Raw genomic sequence first — 23,233 nt, 5'->3', positions numbered from 1 at the left:
TCAGCGGGCAGAGAATTGGGCTATTTGCTCAGCGAATGCCCCTGAAATTCTTATGCCTAGTAATAGGAAGCGGCAGCCTGCTTTTACCGGAGTAAGAGTTTAAAAAAAATAAAAATCAATCATTTATACATTTAAAAACCTCTACAATAAGGCAAGTTTATTTTTAGCCCCTTTAAAGTATGTAAATTTATTTTTCAAAAAATTAAATGTGTTTTAAATATTTAATGAAATGCCATTTTAATGAATTTTAAATATGCGATTTTTAAAAAATTATTTGAAGTGTAGAGGTATTCCCATTCATACTTAGGGTTTCCGTACATACGGAATCCCCATTAGCATGGATGGAGATTCTCTTTAATCATTCGTTAGGCCAGCCCATGTGATCCCAGTGGTGATTGTAATCCGCGTGCCCGAGATACATGGGTCTACCTGGAGATTCTTTGGTTCCCATTTTCACTGCCTCCCTGAGTAAGGTATTCAACATTTACTATCCTTTACATGAAGGAATTATATATCAGAACTTTTTAAACTCAAGCTATTTTCCCTCGGGTTCTGCCTCTCGGATCACTCCCAAAAGTGAGCCCTTGCTCCCTATGCCCCGGAGCATACCGTTACCTGTCCAAATCTAGGTAACTTGTAGTTTTCCCAGGGATGAAACATACGACCTTCATTAACTGGAACTGCAAAACAAATTTTAAAAGCAAAAACACACAACAGTGGTGAAATGCAAACCTAAGCTCCTGAAGAGACTCGAACAGAATCTCGGCTCTTCAGGAACATGGGCTTGTATCCCAGCACTGTTACTTGGTTCTTTTTTAAATTCGACATATTTTTAGCCTTCGTGTTTCAGACTACACTTGTAGATGAGCCCTAGCTCCCGACCACAGAGTGTTTACACTAACTTCACAAGCTCCCTAAATTTGTAGCATGCCTGGTAAATAGATGGCCCTTTTTTAGATCGTCTCAGCAGTTGGGTTTATCACATGTCTCCATGGGATACTTCTAGTATTCAGAAGGCAGATGAATAATACGACAGTAGACATTGTTGTAGGCTTTTACTGCCAAACAAATTTAGCAGTAATAGTTCAAGTGAATAGCAGCATTAATACAAAATTTTTTTTTTTTTTTTTTTTAAACAGGAGTTAAGCTTTGCCAGTTCCTTGAACAGTAAAAATAGAATGCACCAAATTATGATAATTATTAAGTGTTATTTTTCACTTTTCTCACCAACTACAGTAGTTATGTAGCTTATATAGAATGTACAGCACAGAAACATGCCGTTTGACCCAACAGGTCCGAGCCGGTGTTTCTTCTTCACAAAAGTCTCCTCCCACCCCTATCAGCATATCCTTCGGTTCCCATTTCCCCACACGTCTTTAGCAAATTTCTCCATAAATTCATCTATGCTGTTCGCCTTAACTACTTCTTGTGGTAGCAAGTTCCACTTTCTAACCACTCTCTGGTTAAAAGTTTCTTCTGAATTCCCTTTTGGATTTATTGGTGAGTATCTTATATTTATGGCCCATGGTTTTGATTTACCCCACAATTGGCAACATCTTTTCTCCGTCTACCGTTTTATAATCTTAAAGACCTTGATCTCGTCACCTCCCAAGCCTTCTCTTTTCTACCGAAAAGAGCCCTAGCTTATTCAATCCTTCCAGATTACACCTCATATCATCCTTATAAATATTTTTTTGCATGTTCTCCAGTGACTCTATCCTTATGGAGACCAGAAAGGAGCAGGGAATGGAAGCCAGGGAAAGGAGGGAGGATGGAGGTAAAGGAGAGGAGATACGATATAGATGATGATGGGGAGGGCAGAGAAATGGGAGGAGTATGGAGGAGGCGTAAAAATGGCAGGAAGGAGAGGAGCATACAAGGGGGTGCTATTCACTGCACTTCTGCCGGGGAAATCCTCTCAGTGAAAGATACGGGGTGCTCGTGAGCCTACAGTTCAATCAGCAAGGGGGTTTCGGGGGGGGGGGGGGTGAGAAGAGGGAAAGCAGGATGCAAGGGTGGTGTAATTAGCCAGATTGAGGAATGGGATAGCTAGTAATCAGAGGAGGAGAATACCAGCCAGATTGGGAGGAGGGAGCTGCTGTGGATGGGATAAGCAGTTGGGGAGGTATTACTGTAAAAAGGATAATAAACCAGAACGGAGCCAGCCCCTGATCAGGAATTGCCATTAATGAAGATTTGGGAAGGTTTTTAGAAGTCAGGAGGTGCTTTGGAATCAGAAAAGCAGCCAGCAGGGAGGAGGTTAGTGGGAGAGATGCAGTCAGCGATAATTGAATGGGAATTTGACAAGTTTTGCAATACATGACTTGTTGCTCATTTGGTGGGGTCCACAATTCCTGCTTAACTGGCAAGGATGGAGGAATTCAGTGGAGAGAGTGTAGGTATTGAATCATCATTGCTGCTCATTTCATATGCTATTAACTCCATTGCTTGTACGGGGCTTTCACCTTCTTTCAGCTACTATGATGGCCGCATGTATGTAACTATGTGCACGTGGGAGAGCAGAGTCCAAAAACATTCTCAGAAGGGCACCTAAAGGGGATAGGGGGGACAAAAAGGGCAAAAAAAATTGCTGGAGTTGCAGGGCTTTCTAGACTCTCTCTTTATCCTCAGGTTTTCCTGTTGTGATCATAGAAATTTACAGCACGGAAGGAGGCCATTTTGGTCCATCATGTCCACGCTGGCTGACCAAGAGCTATCCAGCCTAATCCCACTTTCCAGCTCTTGGTCCACAGCACTTTAATAAAAAATAAAAAAAATCTTGGATGTGCACTTAAATATGGCACGGTTCCTGCCTCCATCACCTTTTCAGGAAGTGAGTTCCAGAACTCCTCCACCCTCTGGATAAAGAAATTTCCCCTCGTATTTCCTCTAAACCTCCCCCCAATTACTTCAAATCTATGCCCCCTGGTTGTTAACCCTCTCCGCCAAGGGAGACAGATCCTTCCGATCCACTCTATCCAGGCCCCTCATAATTCTATACACCTCAAAATCAGGTCTCCCCTTAGCCTCCTCTGTTCCAAAGAAAACTGACCCAGCCTCTCCAATCTTTCCTCAGAGACAAAGTTCTCCAATCCAGGCAACATTCTTGTAACTCTCCTCTTCACCCTTTCCAATGCAATCACATCTTTACTGTAATGTGGTGACCAGAACTGCACACACTATTCCAGCTGCGGCCTAACCAGTGTTTTATACAGTTCAAGCAAAACCTCCTTGCTCTTGTATTCCATGCCTCGACTAATAACGCAAAGTATTCCATCTTATCTACCTGGCTTGCTCCCGTTGAGGATCTGTGGAACTGCATTCCAAGGTCCCTTTGTTCCTCGACACTTTTTAGTGCCATACCATTTAATGGGCCCAAGTGTCCACACGATAAAAAATGGGCGCCCCTCCGAGCTGGGCGCCCGTTTATCGCGCCTAAAACGGTGCCGGAAAAAAAACGCGCGATTCTGGAGCGCCCTGCAGCTCCTTGTCTGTTTGGCGCGGCGTCCAGGGGGGCGGAGCCTACACTCGCACCGATTTTGAAAGTGGGAGGGGGCGGGTACTATTTAAATTAGTTTTTTTCCTGCCGGCAAAGCTGTGCGTGCGCGTTGGAGCGTTCGCACACGCGCAGTGTGAAGGAAACATTGGCACTCGCCCATTTTTGTAGTTCTTTGTCGCTGTTTAATTTTTGAACATTTTTTAATAAAAGCACATTGCCATCAGCACATCAGCACTGAGAAGGCTGCAGGAAGCCTCAGAAAGTTGAGGCAGCCGTTTCCCCTCCTTCCCCCCCCCCGGGAACGAACGGCTTTCTCCTGCCCCCCCCCCCCCCCCCTCCCCCCTGCGGGAACGAACGATGGCTGAAGCACTTTCACACATTTAGGAAGATGGTTTATTTAATCTTTTGTTTGCTTATAAATGTTTATTCAGGTTGGATTTATTTGTATAATATTTGTATAAGTAGAAATAAGGATTTATTATAGAATTTAATGACTTCCCTTCCCCCCCCCACCTAGTTCTGGACACCTAATTTGTAACCTGCGCCTGATTTTTTAATGTGTAGACAAAGTTTTTTCAGTTCTACAAAAATCTTCACTTGCTCCATTCTAAGTTAGTTTGGAGTACGTTTTCATTTTGGAAACTTTGAAATCAGGAGTCAGTGGCCGGACACGCCCCCTTTTGAAGAAAAAATTCTGTTCCAAAGTGGAACTGTTCTACCTGACTAGAACTGCAGAAAAAAAAAATGTGGAGAATTGCGATTTCTAAAATAGTCCGTTCTCCACCAGTTGCTCCTAAAAATCAGGCGCAAATCATGTGGAAACTTGGGCCCAATATGTGTATTCACTTGCCTTGTTCGACCTCCCCAGATGCATTACCTCACACTTAGCCGGTTTGAATTGCATTTACCACTGTTCTGCCCACCTGACCAGTACATTGATAACTTCCTGCAGTCCGCAGCTTTCTTCTTAGTTATTAACCACACAGCCTATTTTAGTGTCATCTGCAAACTTCATCAGACCCTCAACATTTAAGTCCAAGTCATTGATATATAATTACAAAAAGCAGGGGACCCAGCACTGAGCCCTGCGGAACTCCATAGGATACAACCTTCCCATCAACCATTACCCTTTGCTTCCTGCCTCTGAGCCAATTTTGGCTACCAAAACAGAGGTTTTTTGGAGATTCATTTTAAATCTCCTTTGCTAATGTGGAATTAGGTCAATCCTCAGAGGCTTCAATTTTCTGAGATTATGGAGCAGACCTTTATTTTCGCCCCTGGGTCAATGAAATACAGGCCGTCATCTTTCTTTTCAGACACATGACCAGCTCCGACAGTCTGCACATCGTTCGGAAACTCCTCCACTTCGGTCACACCACTTTAGATTATTCCTTCTATTTGCAAATATTCATAGAATGGACGCGTATTCTTTTCTGTTCTAAAACAATAGGGACCTAGTGAGACCACACCTGGAGTATCCTGTACAGTTTTGGTCTCCTTACCCGAGGAGCGATATACTTGCCATAGAGGGAGTGCAATGAAGGCTCACCAGACTAATTCCTGGGATGGGGGGATTGTCCTATGAGGAGAGATTGAGTAGACTAGGCCTAAATTCCCTAGAGTTTAGAAGAATGAGGTAATCTCATTGAAACATACAAAATTCTTACAGGGCTCGACAGGGTAGATGCAGGGTGGATGTTTCCTTTGGCTGGAGAGTCTAGAACCAGGGGTTACAGTCTCAGAATAAGCAATCGGCCATTTAGGACTGAGATGAGGAGAAACCTCTTCACTCAGAGGGTGGTGAATCTTTGGAATTCTCTTCTCATAGGGCTGTGGAGGCTCAGTCATTGAGTATATTCAAGGCAGAGATCGATAGAATTTTGGATATCAAGGGAATCGAGGGATATGGGGATAGTGCAGGCAAGTGCAGTTGAGGTAGATGATCAGCCATGATCTCACTGAATGGCAGAGTAGGCTCGAGGGGCCAAATGTCCTACTCCTATTATGTTCTTATGTAAAACATTCTGTGCTTAGTTTCAGGACTAACTCAAGGTATTGTTTTTGCCTGTCATGTAGTGTTAGGTGGTGTGCCGTTATTTCCAATGGACCTACCAGAGATATAGCTGAACAATAACAGAAACTGAGTTAATAATTTTCCAGACTTCATTTAAAACAGTACACTTTGAGGACCAATTTCATTGTGAGTGAACGGTTTCTAATTACCAACCAACTTAAAATGGCTTAGCAAAACATGAGAAAACTACCACTCAATTGAGTTTTATTTGCGATTATTTGTAGTCTTGATTTACATGCCCCACCAGGTAACCAGATTTGTTAACGGCAATAGGAAAAACCTGATGCAAAACTAACACAATGGAGAGGGCAATGTGAAAGGAACATTATGAACATGTACTGCAATTCTCAAATTATTTTGGAGGGAGATTTCTCATACAAGAGGGATGGTTATGCTAGTCATGAACAGCAACTAAAGCTTTCTTGAAGAAAAATCTCTCACCTTTGGAAGCTCTTCAATCTGGTTAGCATCTAAATAAAGTTCCTCCAAGGTCTTATCGAAAGGGAAGATCTCTTTGGGCACTTGTTCCAAACTGCAGTGAGAATAGTCCAAGATAGTGACTGCTTCTTCTTCTCCCCTCAGACAGCGACATGGCACCAGCCGTCCAAATAAATTGCGCTTTGTCGTCATTATCAAGCACTGTAAACGAGAGATTCAATAAAGCTTTGTAAGCTGTATAAAAATCTTCTATGTACACGCCATTCCACACCAATAATGTTGAAAATGAATATAAATCTCCAAGGACAGCGGTGCCTGGCAACTCGAGTCATTTGAATTTTTTTGTTTAAATGTACGCTAATTGTGTGTCCAATATCAACTGACGTTTGATTTAGAAATAATTATAATAGGAACACATTTCTGGAAATGTCACCCTGAAATCCCTTGAGTGTTTAATTTTTTAAAAAAATTGGTTGTACTGTAGCAAAAGACTGCAGGAAAGCCAATTTGGATCAGACCAATTACTCAAAGACACAGTTCACTGCAAAAATATGTACTCAACCAGCATTCGAATAAGCATGTTTTGATTTACCCAGTGTTCTTCAAAGCAGTTTTAGAAATCTTTTCTGTGTATGTGTTCCTGGGACAAGGCTGGGTAAATGGAAAATATTTCACATTCCACTGACATTGCCCACTGTAGATCTGCACCCCTGGTGCATCTAAGTCAATCCTCGCAACACCATCCCTAGTATTAAATGCAACTGCCAATTTTTTGGCTAACTTATTTTGAAGTCCAGTTGCTTCAAATGATTTGGCAGCTGGGATTGGGAACTGGATCAAGACCACCTTATTGGGAAGGGTGGTGCTCATAATTTAGCCAAAGATTCTTCCACGAGATACATCAATGTCTTTGCTGATGACGACATTGACAAGCCAAGTCACAATCTCCCTCCTGACAAATGAGTGCATGTTTTTTAAAATTAAATAAAACCTAAAGGTACACTAGAACTGGAAACGGGGGAAAAAGGAAAAAAAAACGTATTTCCTCTTCATGCCATCTCCAAGAATATAATTTCCCTATAAGCTTACTTGAGCGCTCAGTGGTATGAACTATTCACCGATTCTTCCCAGCATTACTGGGGACCTGGAATGGTGAGTTTACACAGGATGGTGGCATCGATTATCTTTTTGATCCTTTTTGCTCACACCCTGGAGCTAGGTCTGAACACAGTTTTTCATATTGACAGTCAGTGCCAGAGATTGCAGCTCCCTGTTTTTCATTTCCCAAGGAGGTTACTCCTCAACTTCTGGCTACATTTTACCCCCACAATTTTCATCCTTGATCACCCAGTGCATGGGGCGAGAACATCGGAGGACCGCCTGGGTGGTTTGCTTCTGGGCCGAGCAAAAACTTTCAGAGACAGGTCCAGGATGCGTAGAATTCATGGGATGAGTTGCTCAGATTGCTGGATACCCTTCTGAGGCCTCTGCGAGCCCGAATGACTTGAGAATGGGATACCACCACGTCCATCGGTTTGTTTGAAGCATTACATGACCGATGGGCACCATTGGACATACCATGCTTTGTCAGTAGAGATAACCAGATCTTGTTTTGACATTTCATTAATGCATTTTTATTTGACTTGGCCACCTGTATTAGTGGTGTCCTCCTCAAGGAAGGCACTTTAAATTTTCTAATTTTTTTTAGTCCTAGTGGCATTATGCTTCTGCCACTACCAGCCCAGACAAGAGACAACTGTATCAACTAGCTTCCTTCATTCAACCAACCCTCCAACTCACCCCCATTACATACCAAAATTGGCTATATGGTACATTTTAAGAGAGGGTTAATTTCTAAATCTTAAATGTTAAAAGATTTTTCAGCAGCAGAAATTAATTTCATGCTTCACATTGTTAGGCAACTCAAAATTTGTAATTTTTATAATGCAGCATAAAAGTCATCATGTCATGGGCGAGTCTTGCTACGAGATACAGTCAGAAACACAGGGTGCTGGGGAGAGGGGTTACAGTGATGTGGGTTGAAGAAAATTTCCTGCAGTGTACTACCAGATTAGTCATCAATAATTAGATGTTTGAAGAGTCATAATTACCCATCAACCCCAGACAAAGTTAGCCCCCCTTTCCATGTATAAAGAAATCATATTCATAAGACGATTTCAAGATACTTTTAAACACTCAAACCAAACTGCACTGTGTGAAATTATGGTTCACGTACCTATTTTTAAAAAAGGTGACAAAAACTACTTCCAATAGAAAATACCACAGCAAATGGCATCCCAACCCAGGCCATAGAATGGAGGAGTGCAGATCCATTCTCCACAATCTGGCACACATCAGGCTCAAGCCCCTGCCTTGCCACCATATGGAAGAAAAGCAAGGAGGCTAGTATTTCGCACCTTCTATTGACCAATTTCAGAGTGGTCTTTAGGAAGATTGGCAAATATATACACCAAAGCAGGCCAGAAAAGGGAAATTGTGCTACCGGTGCAGCATTTTGAAAGCATGGCAAGACAGGTTCTGGAATTTTTGGGGGATGTAACTAGTAGAGTGGACAGGGGAGAGCCAGTGGATGTGGTGTATTTGGACTTTGAGGGCTTTTGACAAGGTCCCACACAAAGAGATTGGTGTGCAAAATCAAAGCACATGGTTGGCAGACAGGAAGCGGAGAGTTGGGATAAACTGGTCCTTTTCGGAGTGGCGGGCAGTGACTGGTGGGGTGCTGCGGGGCTCGGTGCTGGGACCCCAGCTCTTTACAATATACATCAATGATTTGGAAGAAGGAATTGAATGTAGTACCTCCAGGTTTGCGGATGACACTAAGCTGGGTGACGGTGAGAGCTGTGGGGGGGACGCTGGGAAGCTGCAGGGTAGGAGCGGGGAGGTCTTGCTGCGGATGTGCGGGGCCTTGGTGGGGCCTCACCTGGGGTGTTGTGTTTAGTTTTGGTCTCCTGATCTGGGGAGGGACATTCTTGCTATTGAAGGAGTGCAGCGAGGGTTTGCCGGACTGATTCCCGGGATGGCAGGACTGACCTATGAGGAGAGACTGGATCAACTGGCCCTTTATATATTGGAGTCGAGAGGGATGAGAGGGGATCTCATGGAAACATGTAGGATTCTGACGGGACAGGGCAGGTTGGATGCAGGTAGTGTTCCCAGTGTTGGGGAGGCCCGGAACTGGGGGACACGGTCTTGGGATGGGGGATAGGCCATTTGGGACTGGGATGAGGGGGAACATTCTTCGCTCGGAGAGTTGTTGACCTGTGGAGTTCCCTGCTGCAGAGAGTTGTTGATGCCAGTTCATTGGATATATTCAAGAGGGAGTTAGGTATGGCCCTTGCGGCTAAGGGGATCAAGGGGTGTGGAGAGAAAGCAGGAAAGAGATAGAGGGAATGATCAGCCATGATCTTATTGAATGGTGGTGCAGGCTCGAAGGGCCGAATGGCCTACTCCTGCACCTATTTTCTATGTTTCTATGAATTTGAACCCACTATTCCACACACATCCTTGAATGAGCTACAGAACAATGAACAGCAAAAAAGCATTTCAGTGAATCCACTAATTTTTAGTGCACCTCTGCTAATGCTGATTCTCCAACACCATTGATTGATGCTTGATGTTTGAGCAGAGAATGGAGCCTAAAAAGGCAAGAAAGTCCTCAAGAATTAAACGGTTGCTCAATCTTACTTCCCAATTAAAATGCCACATTCAATAGGTTACATTACTCCATGGAAACACTGCCAAAGTTCACATTTTTCAGCTATCTAATCATTAAAGTGATATCTCTCTTTGCACCGGAATGTAATTTGTTCAATTGTAATTCAATTCGAACAGGTAGGTTAAATTTCTGCTCTATGGCTTTACATTACTGCTTTGCACAAACCGGGGGTGAAGTACAGCTCAACTGTCCATAACACAATATAAAGCAAAACAAAATTTAGTCTAACTTCTGTAGAGCAACTATGAAATATTTTTCAATTAAAATAAGGCACAAACAAAATTCAGTAACAATGCACATATTGTAACTGTATCTGCTTGTAATCAGCAACCCAGCATATCTATTTCCTGTCAATTTGATGGAAGAGGGCAATTACAGTGAAGACTGAAGATTACCTTTCATTTACCAAGTGGAGGAAAAACTGCTTCTGAAATCAAAACCTAAATTCAATTCATTCTAAAAACAAACATAGTTGTAGTGTTGATTTCTGGATGTAGGTAATCGAGTATATGTACAATAAGCTCTTCTATATAATGATTCTGAAAGATTACTTCATAGATTTGCAAGTACCTGTATCCCAATCAACAGGGTTAAAAGTCAGGAGTAAATGAGTAGGTAGCAGTAATTTTAGTAGTCAGCATATATAGCATTACACACTTCATTTTGTGCTATTTAAACATTTATTTTATGCTAAATTTAACATTTGCTATTCGGTTTCTTTATCCCCTGCATTAACCTCTCTCTGGCCAAAACTCTCATTTACAAAGACAAAAAAAATCATTTGAAGTCAACATCGTTATTAAAAATAAAATCTCTAAAGGAGGTCAGAAAACTTTTTTTTTTTAAATCCCAAGTCTCAGACAACTTTAGAAGCAAAGATGCTCAAGGGCGTATATAAATGTTACATTAGAGTTTCAAAATGCTTGTACCTGGTTAGACTAAAAGATAACCAACTTATTTCTTCTTGGCAATTTCCCCCATCCCCAAGGTGTTGGCACTTTATTCGGGTACATTTCCTCTCGCACCCTCCAAGATCTTGGAAAACTGGCCATTATTTATGTATGAGCCTTCACAGTGAATGTTAACAGAATATTTAATCAAAGAGGGCTTTACGGCCAAATCCGATCCTATCCCCAGCAATATCTACGCATCCATACTTCTAGCAGCAGTCACTTGACAGCGAAAATAGAAACAAATTCAATACGGAAGGAAGTAAAGCTGAAATTGGAAAGCAAGAATGTAGAAAGTGAATCTGTAAGACACAAGAAACAAGGGTTAGTAAGTAGTAATCAAGGAGGTCTTCCTGTGCTAAATAATATATCCTTCAATGCAAGGAGTATAGCCAATAAGGCGGATGAGCTGAGAGCACAGGTAGACACTTGGGAGTATGACATTATAGCCATTACAGAGACATGGCTGAAAGAGGGGCCGGTTTGGCAGCTAAATATTCCTGGTTACAGGATTTTTAGACAAGACAGAGAGGGGTTTAAAAAGGGAGGTGGAGTCATGGTATTGATTAAAGAAACTATTACAGCTGTGAGGAGGGATGATATGTTAGAGGGATCAAATAAGGCCATATGGGTTGACATGTGAGAGTTTGGTAAGTGGGTGAGTTTTAAGGGTTATTAGCTTTAAACCATTTGGAGGCTGGAGTAAATTGTTAGTGGCAATTGCCAGTAGCTTCTAAGTAAGTAGCAGTTTAATTTAAAGGGGAAAAGTTAAATAGTTGGGAATCTTTCAGGTTTAGGCAGAGAAAAACAAGGTAACTCTCCAGCAGGAAGCAATTAGCAGCTAGTTAAAACCAATTCTGTAAACGACTGACCAGTAGTGAGTCATCTGACCTAGATACAGTTTAAAAAGAGGCAGCTCGTGCAGAGTGCAGCAGCAAAGAGTGCCATTTGTGAGTTTGGTAAGTGGGTGAGTTGTGGCAGGTGCTGTTTTGTCTTGTTTTTCCTACTAGTGCTGACACTAGAGCAGCTGATAAAGAGTGAGAGAGTAGGAGATGGAGGCCCAGAGACCAGACCAACCAGCTGCAGACAAAGATAGAGGGGTGAAAAATCGAGGGGTGAAGTCACAGCCAAGCTGGTAAGTGGTTGGCTGTTCGACTGGCAAGTATAACTCTCTTTTAGACTGACTTAGATTGATTTAATTGGCAGCCAACCAATAAGTAGCTGTTTGGTGTTTAAGTAAATTTTAGTAAGTAAATTAATTTAAGGGTTAAGTCATGGCAGGAGAGCTTGGACCCGTGTCATGCTCCTCCCTGACTACTGTGTGTGTGGGAAGTGTATCCAGCTGCAGCTCCTGACAGACCGCATGACGGCACTGGAGCTGTGGATGGACTCACTCTGGAGCATGCGCAATGCTGAGAATGTTGTGGATAGCACATTTAGTGAGTTGGTCACACCGCAGGTAAGGGTTAGGACAGATAGTGAATGGGTGACTTAGAGACAAGGCAAGAGCAGGAAGGTAGTGCAGGAGTCCCCTGCGGTCATCTCCCTCAAACAGATATACCGTTTTGGATACTGTTGGGGGAGATGACTTACCAGGGGAAGGCACCAACAGCCAGGTTCATGGCACCGTGGGTGGCTCTGCTGCACAGAAGGGCGGGAAAAAGAGTGGGAGAGCTATAGTGATAGGGCACTCTATTGTAAGGGGAATAGATAGGAGTTTCTGCGGCTGCAACCGAGACTCCAGGATGGTATGTTGTCTCCTTGGTGCAAGGGTCAAGGATGTCTCGGAGCGGCTGCAAAGCATTCTGGAGAGGGAGGATGAACAGCCAGTTGTCGTGATTCATGTAGGTACCAATGATATAGGTAAGAAGTGGGAAGAGGTCCTACAAGCTGAATTGAGAGAGCTAGGAGTTAAATTAAAAAGTAGGACCTCAAGATAGTAATCTCTGAATTGCTACCAGTGCCACGTGCTAATCAGAGTAGAGGGAGCAGGATAGTTAGAATAAATACGTGGTGTGAGCTGTGGTGCAAGAGGGAGGGATTCAAATTCCTGGGACATTGGAACCAGTTCTGGGGGAAGTGGGACCTGTACAAAAGGGACGGTCTGCACTTGGGCAGGACTGGAACTGATGTCCGAGGAGTAACATTTGCTAATGCAGTTCAGGAGTGTTTAACCTAATATGAAAGAGGGATGGGAACCTATGCAGCGAGATAGGGCGAAGTAATATGGAGTCAGAAACAGATGGTAGAAAGGTAAAAAGCAATAGTGGAAGGCCGAGTAAACAAAGGCAAGAGAAAAAAAAGGGCCACACTACATCATAATTCTAAAAGGACAAAGGGTGTTTAAAAAAACAAGCCTGAAGGCTTTGTGTCTTAATGCAAGGAATATCCATAATAAGGTGGATGAATTAACTGTGCAAATAGATGTTAACAGATATGATGTGATTGGGATTACAGAGACGTGGCTCCAGGATGATCAGGGCTGGGAAGTCAATATCTAAGGGTCTTCAACATTCAGGAAGGATAGAATAAAAGGAAAAGGAGGTGGGGTAGCATTGCTGGTTAAAGAGATCAATGCAATAGTTAGGAAGGACATTCGCTTGGATGATGTAGAATCTGTATGGGTAGAGCTGCAGAACACCAAAGGGCAAAAAACGATAGTGGGAGTTGTGTACAGACCTCCAAACAGCAGTAGTGATGTTGGGGAGAGCAAACAGGAAATTAGGGGTGCATGCAATAAAGATGCAGCAGTCATCATGGGTGACTTTATAGATTGGGCTAACCAAACTGGAAGCAATACGGTGGAGGAGAATTTCCTGAAGTGCATAAGGGATGGTTTTCTGGACCAATATGTCAAGGAACCAACTAGGGGGGAGGCCATCTTAGACTGGGTGTTGTGTAATGAGAGAGGATTAATTAGCAATCTCGTTGTGCGAGGCCCCTTGGGGGAGAGTGACCATAATATGGTGGAATTCTGCATTAGGATGGAGAATGAAACAGTTAATTCAAAGACCATGGTCCAGAACTTAAAGGAGGGTAACTTTGAAGGTATGAGGCGTGAACTGGCTAGGATAGATTGGCGAATGATACTTAAGGGGTTGACTGTGGATGGGCAATGGCAGACATTTAGAGACCGCATGGATGAACTACAACAATTGTATATCCCTGTCTGGTGTAAAAATAAAGGGAAGGTGGCTCAACTGTGGCTATCAAGGGAAATCAGGGATAGTATTAAAGCCAAGGAAGTGGCACACAAATTGGCCAGAAATAGCAGTGAACCCAGGGACTGGGAGAAATTTAGAACTCAGCAGAGGAGGACAAAGGGTTTGATTAGGGCAGGCAAAATAGAGTACGGGAGGAAGCTTGCAGGGAACATTAAGACGGACTGCAAAAGTTTCTATAGATATGTAAAGAGAAAAAGGTTAGTAAAGACAAACGTAGGTCCCCTGCAGTCAGAATCAGGGGAAGTCATAATGGGGAACAAAGAAATGGCAGACCAATTGAACAAGTACTCGGTATTCACTAAGGAGGATACAAACAACCATCCGGATATAAAAGGGGTCAGAGCATCCAGTAAGGAGGAACTGAGGGAAATCCTTATTAGTCGGGAAATTGATGGGATTGAAGGCAGATAAATCCCCAGGACCTGATGGACTGCATCCCAGAGTACTTAAGGAGGTGGCCTTGGAAATAGCGGATGCATTGACAGTCATTTTCCAACATTCCATTGACTCTGGATCAGTTCCTATGGCTACCCTCCACTCCAATGTAACCCCACTTTTTAAAAAAAGGAGGGAGAGAAAACAGGGAATTATAGACCGGTCAGCCTCAGTAGTGGGTAAAATGATGGAATCAATTATTAAGGATGTCATAGCAGCGCATTTGGAAAGAGGTGACATGATAGGTCCAAGTCAGCATGGATTTGTGAAAGGGAAATCATGCTTGACAAACCTTCTGGAATTTTGAGGATGTTTCCAGTAGAGTGGACAAGGGAGAACCAGTTGATGTGGTATATTTGGACTTTCAGAAGGCTTTTAACAAGGTCCCACACAATAGATTAATGTGCAAAGTTAAAGCACATGGGATTGGGGGTATTGTGCTGACGTGAATTGAGAACTGGTTGTCAGACAGGAAGCAAAAAGAGTAGGAGTAAATGGGTACTTTTCAGAATGGCAGGCAGTGACTAGTGGGGTACCGCAAGGTTCTGTGCTGGGGCCCCAGCTGTTTACATTGTACATTAATGATTTAGACGAGGGAATTAAATGTAGTATCTCCAAATTTGCGGATGACACTAAGTTGGGTGGCAGTGTGAGCTGTGAGGAGGATGCTATGAGGCTGCAGAGTGACTTGGTTAGGTTAGGTGAGTGGGCAAATGCAGTATAATGTGGATAAATGTGAGTTTATCCACTTGTGGTAAAAACAGAGAGACAGACTATTATCTGAATGGTGACAGATTAGGAAAAGGGGAGGTGCAATGAGACCTGGGTGTCATGGTACATCAGTCATTGAAGGTTGGCATGCAGGTACAGCAGGCAGTTAAGAAAGCAAATGGCATGTTGGCCTTCATAGCGAGGGGATTTGAGTACAGGGGCAGGGAGATGTTACTACAGTTGTACAGGGCCTTGGTGAGGCCACACGTGGAGTATTGTGTACAGTTTTGGTCTCCTAACTTGGACATTCTTGCTATTGAGGGAGTGCAGCAAAGGTTCACCAGACTGATTCCTGGGATGGCAGGACTGACATATCAAGAAAGACTGGATCAACTGGGCTTGTATTCACTGGAGTTCAGAAGAATGAGAGGGGACCTCATAGAAACTTTTAAAATTCTGATGGGTTCAGACAGGTTAGATGCAGGAAGAATGTTCCCAATGTTGGGGAAGTGCAGAACCAGGGGTCACAGTCTAAGGATAAGGGGTAAGCCATTTAGGACCGAGATGAGGAGAAACTTCTTCACCCAGAGAGTGCTGAACCTGTGGAATTCTCTACCACAAAGTTGTTGAGGCCAATTCACTAAATATATTCAAAGAAGTTAGATGAAGTCCTTACTACTAGGGGAATCAATGGGTATGGCGAGAAAGCAGGAATGGGGTACTGAAGTTGCATGTTCAGCCATGAACTCATTGAATGGCAGTGCAGGCTCGAAGGGCCGAATGGCCTACTCCTTCACCTATTTTCTATGACCTAGGCAACAGAAGGCATGGCTACCAACAGTTGAACGATTATAATCAGGGATGCTCAAGAGGGCAGAATTAGACGAGTGCAGACATCACAGGGGGTTGTGGGGCCGGAGGAGATGAGAGAGAGATAGGGAGGGGCGAGGCCATGAGAATTTTGAAATCTGGTTCAAATCTTGGAGTTTTTTTTTGATTTATATAAATTAGCTGGGCCAATATGGAAGCTCTATATTTCCAGTATTAATTTGCCAAATAAAATCAATGTCCTACGTAAACTATTTCTAGATTTCTTTGCAGATTGTAAATACCTAAATGGTATTCACTTTGCCAAGTACTGCTACAACTAAATTCCCCACCATCAGCGACAATCGGACCAAATTAATTTACTCCATTGCTCTGTTCTGAACTAGCCTGGCTGCTTCAGTCATCCGCATTCCTTTCTGTGACAAGTCATTTTTGACATTGTCTGTCTCGCCATGTTCCATGCACAAGCAGGGCCATGCAAGGTATTCTAGCCGTTACCATTGAAACGTGCACAAATCATTGCAGGTATCTTTCTTTGATCTTCTGTATAAGTGTTGTTCATTGTTTAAGTCATGTTCTTATTACATTTGCCAAGAAAGAAAGACTTGGATTTATATTGTGCCTTTCACAACCACCGGACGTCTCAAAGCACTTTAGTCAGAGAAAATTGAAGTTAAATACCAGAGCCATAACGGAATTTGAGGGGAGCGGTGGGGGGAAAATATATAAAACACACGCAGGATTTCACCACATCATCAAATAGAAAGAAAAGTTTCTCTTCACTACTTTTGGAGTGTAGTCACTCTTGTAATGTTGGACATTAAGGCCTTAAAGCCCAAAAGTGCTGATTCAGACCAACTGCACATATACTTAACATTTTGGGGAGCTACATAAATAGGTCATGATGAAAGGCATTTTTTTTTAAATCCCAAATATAGAAGCAATTTTCCAACTTTCCTTAGATCTCTACAATTAACAGCTTTCTAGCATGATGAAATGCACACAACCTGCTAACAGGTTGTGATTTGATTTAGCCCCAAGGAAAGCAATGACCAGGGTGAGTAATGTTAAATAGATTTTTCACCCTTTTTAAAGAGCTGCTGGCCTTTGCCTCTCTGGCATCGTGGCTATCGGAGTTTCTGTGTGGGAAACAATAGGGACAAACTCTCATTCTACCAGCCTGTAGCACAGTACTTTGAAGTAGTGGCCTTTTGTGTCACCTAGAGATAGTATTTGATGGGAGTGAGAGAATATGCTTTACCACAGATACCCAGAGAGGGAAATTGGTTCATTAGAAAAGTGATGCAGCGAAGAATTAATATGGCCAGTTTATAACAGGGAAACTAGGTCCTCTGACGACTTACGCAGGTAAACGCAACATGTGGTGGGTAACTGAGCCAGGAAGTCTCCACGTTCAGCTTTTAGTCCATGAAGCTAGCCAATATCAACTTGGCACCACAATCAAGACTAGGAAATTCGTAAGTGATTTGGCCATTTTACTGCTACGGAGTGGTACCCAGTTTTCTTTGATAGTAGGCGTGGACAGCTGTAGAGAACCTGAATGGACTCAGCTATGATGCCCTGCATTGTTGACTTTCCCAAATATGCCAAAACTACAAATGGTTGTTTGGGTGAGAATCAAGCAGTCTGTTGGCACCCATGAAACTGTACTTCAATAGAAGTCATCGTCAGGATGGGCAAGCAACTGTGAAAAAAAAAAATATGGAAATGGGCACCTGAATGCTTAATATCTAACTATTGCCAATGCTCTTCAACACTATGTACACAGTAATTATTTTGCTGACTGCATATCTGATGCAAAGTAGAGCTCAGCCATAAAAATGTGGAGAAAAAAACAAGATTAAAAAAAATATATATATATTTGTCTTTAAGAGAGAATTTGATTAAGCCAGTGATAGAAAATATCAATTTTTGTGCTTGGTCAGAGCGAATTAGAAAACCTCCTCATTTAAGTTACCAACCTCACTCTTGGCATCAATTTGCTTCCTGTTGCACACTACTGCAGACCAAAAACTAAAAAATCTTGAAATTCTTTGGTATGATATCTGAAGAAATTAGAGCTGCCCAAATTAGTGTGTTTCCCCCCCCCCCCCCCCATCTGGAGTTAAACAATTTCTGATCAAAAAGTAAAAAAAAACTGCAGATGCTGGAAATCAAACAAAAATGCTGTCAAACATTCGACAGGTCAGTCAGCATCTCTGGAGAGCACAGGCAAGTGTTGGCCCATCATGATAACATCCTAAAATTAATTTCAAGCTTGGTGAAAAAGCGGTCTACACAAGGCAATTGTAAAACTGTTTATCAAAACTGTTTGGTATATATTTGGTGAATAGTGAAGTTTTCCACAAGTTAAAGCTGGAAACAAATGAAAACGTCTGCTTAAAACATTCACATCATCGTCAAACTCTGAGCTGGGCTGGTTCCAGAGGACAAGCATTACCACCCCATCCCCCAGGCTGTCAAGAGCAGAAAAAGCTGCATTTGGCAGCAAATGCATACTTCCTGTTGCACTGTACAAAGCTATTGATGCAAGGTCAAGAGTTCTATTAATTTACATACATTAGCTCTTTCTGAAGTTTCAGATTCTTGCAGTACACACCAAGCTAACCAGTTCTACACAGCAGTAAAAACAAGGCAATTAAAAAGGACAAGCAGCTGGAAAAGCAGTTTTTTTGTTTTACACTCAATACAATTTTTCTTTCAACTCAAATAAAAGAACCCACAAGGACACTTAGATTTAATTTCTCCCACTCACTTCTCTGCAGCCTTCTTAACCTGAGAGGATGAATTAATCCAAGTTGTAAATTTCTGCATGCCATCAAATTGTTCCCATGATTGACTGAAGTGAAACACATTTATACCAAAAGATGATTACCACTTCGCAAAAAAAACATGAACATCTCATTTTTGACCTAACCAAACAGGTGACAACTTGAACCCATCAAACTCAGCTGACTAGTAGCGTTATGACTTCATCTGAAGTTAAAAGCCCTATTCTTATAAATAATTGTAAGCATTTGTGCTTGAAGAGCTGCAATATCATTTTTGATGCAACAATTTTTAAGCAAATACTGGAAGCTAAGTTTTTTTCCATTTTGTCTTCAGCTCCAATTCTGCCATTTCAAAATAGTGGTCTATGCTCAGCAATTTTTCCAAAATCTTTCTGAGAAAGTGCAATAATTGCACTAAGTTTGTTATTTATGCACAAGGAAAATCTGCTAAACAGTACAAATAGGCAAATTGATTTTTGGGAGGTATGAAAAGGAAATACTAACTCATGAACAAGTTGCCGCTGTGGTCAGCCTCACTGATAGAATTAAGGCACATTTGAGCATTTACCACAAAGTATTCGGTTTATACAAATGTTGTACTTTGACCTACCAAGTGACATTTATTAAGTGTACATTTTAATTCTGTTTCATAATAATGCTGGAAACACTTGAGAGTGCAGAAGCAACAATTGTGAAACTGCCTGAAGTCTCCCAGAACCTTTAATCATGGAGTTCATATGGGAGCAGCACTGTGGGAACAGTAGAGGCAAGTGCCTCAGGAAGCAGTCATCAATTTCAGTGTTAATTATAAAGGGCTGTGGAATAGCTGACCAGGGAACAATATCATGTATCACCAGTAAACAGCAGAAATCCTTACAGAAATCAGTCCACAAAAAACAACATGCAGTCATTGGTTGCACATTCTGTTGCTCAACAATGTAGTATTTCAGCTTGCAACATACTAAAAAAAACATCTGAGAGTAACAAATTTATACATTTTTGTTGGGAGAATGACAGGAGTGGAAGATTTACAGTTGAAACTGCTAATGATCTATAAAATATATTTGAAGGATTTTTTAAAAAGTTGAGATCCAAGCTGAGGCAGCACCACACCAAGACCAAAAACAACAGACCAGGAAAACCAGGAAATGGTTTAGGTAAAAACCTGAAGCTTGCAGGAGCAAGGATAGACCAAGGATGGCAAGAATTTCATGGTTTTCAGGCTCCTGAAAAGTAAATTGGACTTTTTAAAAATACAAAGTAGGTAATTATATATTAAATCAAACTAATATCAGTAATGAGGAAGAATTCCCAAGCATATTTCACTGAACACAAAAAGCATACAAAAGGAAGTAAACATGGATTTGGAAGCATGACAAATGTTCTTGTCCCTTGTCAGATCCAACAATAAAAATCATTGGAATATTATCAAGTGACTGTATTGGTGGATTTTAGGCAACAGATAGCCTGTCCCAAAACATGAAGATTCCACAATAACAGCATCTGACAACAAGGCGGCAAATGTAATTGGTGGCAACTTGGCCAACTTGACTGGAATTTGGCTGAGCATCAGAAGGGAAATGATCAATGGAAAAATTCTGTCTGGGTAGCAAAGAATAATGTCCAAGTCAGTCACATTGTAAGAGAGCATTTACTTAGAATTGTCAGACCAAGTCACTCTGCTGTAGAAGAAATTCTACAGTAGGAGCAAAGGGACAGCAGAAAATATGCAGAATGCACACTGGTATGAAATTAATTATTTGGCACTTTTTCAGTGGGCATCTGAATTCCTGGTCAACTACTCAATGTCCAGGCAATGTAGAGCTCTTCTCAAGTTCTGGAATACAATGAAGGCAGCCTATTCAGAGCAGATACTGGCTCACTCAGGCTTATTAGAAAACGCACATCTCGAATAGAATTTTGCCCACACATCAAAAATCAATGGGCCAAACAAAAGTGACCAGGCTAAATTGCAAGCTCCCAAAAAGGAATAAACTAGAAAATTAAACAGAAACACTAGTAATTGGATATCTACCCCTTGGGCAAAAAGTTATAGGGCATAAAGTTATAAAGGGGAAGTACTTTTTAATAAGACATGGACACAGAAAAACAACTTGCATATATAGTACCTTTTAACATAGTTAAATGTTCCAAAGCACTTTACCGCAGCATTAACAAAATTCAACACTGAACCACACAGCAGAGTTTTGGACAGGATCAAGTTTATAGCAGGTGGAAGATGGGAGACCAACCAGGAGGGCATTGGGATAGTCAAGTCTAAAGTTAACATAGGCATATATGAGGGTTTCAGCAGCAAATGAGCTGAGTGAGACAGGGGTGGAGTAAGGCAATGTTACGGAAGTGGAAGTTGGTGGTCTTGGTGATGGTGCGGAAAATCTGAATTAAAGTCATGGGGCTGGAGGGATGTGAATCAAAATTTAGAAAATTAATTCTGGTGATATTTTTTTCCTGTCCAGTCAATTTGGGAACATTGTGAAGTGTAACAGGAGGAATAACTGAATAGATTGGCATTAGTTTAGGAGCAGACAGCAAGTGTGTGTGTCTTGGATGTTTCACTTAGAATCACAGGGCCCAAGTTTCCACCGACCCTTAGAACGGCGCACTGACTTTCTCGAGTAAAAAGGGCGCCGAAAACTTACCTTGTAATTCTCCGTTTCTCGGGATGTCTTTGAGCTCGGCGCAGCGCAGCACAAGGGGTGGGGGGTGGAGCCAGGTCCCGGCGCTGAAAACAGTGCCGGGACCTCTGCACATGTGCGCAGTAGCGCCTGAATCTCTGCGACGCTCTGCAGGCTGTGTGGGAGGGGCCCGAAGCACACCATCCCTATCCCGGGCCGAGTGGCCTGCCACACAGGCTGTCCGCCGCCTTCCCACGGAGGGCTGCAAGAGACAGGTTGGCGAGGCCGGGAAGAGTTTTGATCTGGCCGGGGGGATGGGGGAAGAAGTGTCTTGATCTTGTGGGGGGGGGAGGAGAGAGAGAGGGGGTGAGAGAGAGGGGGGGGTGAGAGAGAGAGAGAGAGAGAGAGAGAGAGAGAGAGAGAGAGAGAGAGAGAGAGAGAGAGAGAGAGAATCCAGCGGGATTGGGGGTGGGGGAGAATCTTCAAAGATTTTCCAGTACTTTAATATCTAGCTATCTTTACTAAAAATATACTCAGTTTAATCAGGCTGATAGCACCTACACCCTGTCCAGTCTCGTTGCTTGGGATTAAAACAAAATAGCATTCCTATCATATTGATGATGGTTCTTTGTTAAAACTGAAGTGTTTAATGCTTTGGGAAATCCTCCAACTACCCGCCCCCCCCCCTCCCCACCACTACCAATCTCTGGCTACTTGCACCTGATTTCTAAAGCGTCCACAAGGTTTTTCTGAACGTACAAAAGTGGACACATTTGCTGGCCTAAGTTAGTTTGGAGTAACTTTTCGCTGTCTAAACTTGCTTAAATGCCCAAAACAGGCCTAAGTGGCTAATAACTCCCCCTTTTGAGAAAAAAAACTGAACTAAAATGAAATTGAACTAACTCACTGAAACTGAAGCAAACTAAATGTGGAGAATTGCGATTTTTAGGACACTCCTAAAGAAAACTAGCTGCTCCAAAAAAAAAAGGAGCAACTCCTGGGGAAACTTAGGCCCATAGAATGGTTGTCATCTGTGCTGTAACCATTCGGTCCGTCAAGCCCGTGCCGACTCTCCTGCCCTTTCGCCGCAGCCCTGCAAATTGCTTTCCTTCAGGTACTTATCCAACTTCCTTTTGAAAGGCAAGATTGAGTCTGCCCCCACAACCCTTGCATGCAGTGCATTCCAGATCCCAACCACTCGCTGCATTAACAGTTTTTTCTTACATTGCCTTCGGTTCTTTTGCCAATCACCTTAAATCTGTGTACTCTGGTTCTAGACCCTTCTGCCAATGGGAACAGTTTCTCTATAGAGTGTCCGGACCCCTCATGATTTTGAACTTGTTGCATTCATTTTGTCCAGAAACTAAACAAGTTTGCACAAGGCAACGCAAACTGCTCATTGATCAGATGGAGTAAACTCAATGGCCTCTTATTTCACACACCACTGACAAATTCTGAATAACTATATCCTTGACAGTTATTCAAACTTTGGATTCAACCAGCATTATATTGCAGCATCCAAGGAAAAATGGCAGTACATTGGTCAGTTAATAAAAAGGTCAAATAGTCGTGAGGTTTAATTAATTGGAAATTTTGTCTTCCGTTCAAATGACATAATATTTTCAAGTTCTGCAATTACAAAAACTTGCATTTATTTATATAATCTCTTTAACATGGTAAAACATCTCACGACACAATTACTACAATCACTTTGAAGTATTATATACTCAAGACAACCCTAATTTCCATGAAGTATCAGAATTTACTTGAGGAACCTCACCCACAGGAGGTCCCACATATGGAAACATTTGAAAAGCACTGGTTTACAGATCTGTGCACAACTGATGGAACTACTTGAATATTTTTGTGTGTGTTTTCTTCTGCCCTCTATGGTCAACATGATGTATCTT

At 42.3% G+C, this 23,233-nt stretch overlaps 1 protein-coding gene across 4 annotated transcripts in view; it reads right to left on the bottom strand.

Moving 5' to 3' along the window:
* Positions 1-23,233, bottom strand: part of erbin (erbb2 interacting protein) — a 280,745-nt gene that overhangs the window by 160,146 nt on the left and 97,366 nt on the right. For 3 of the 4 annotated variants that reach the window (XM_070879386.1, XM_070879413.1, XM_070879395.1), the window contains one exon: positions 6,015-6,212. In XM_070879386.1, coding sequence (XP_070735487.1) covers positions 6,015-6,203 — 189 coding nt within the window. In that variant the 5' untranslated portion in view covers positions 6,204-6,212. Of the gene's footprint in view, positions 1-6,014; positions 6,213-10,676; positions 10,818-23,233 lie in introns of those variants that run through there. The other variant, XM_070879404.1, reaches the window with a different exon arrangement.

This window comes from Pristiophorus japonicus, chromosome 1, assembly GCF_044704955.1.
Source record: "Pristiophorus japonicus isolate sPriJap1 chromosome 1, sPriJap1.hap1, whole genome shotgun sequence".
NCBI lineage: Eukaryota > Metazoa > Chordata > Chondrichthyes > Pristiophoridae > Pristiophorus > Pristiophorus japonicus.
This window is presented reverse-complemented; position numbering and strand designations above follow the sequence as displayed.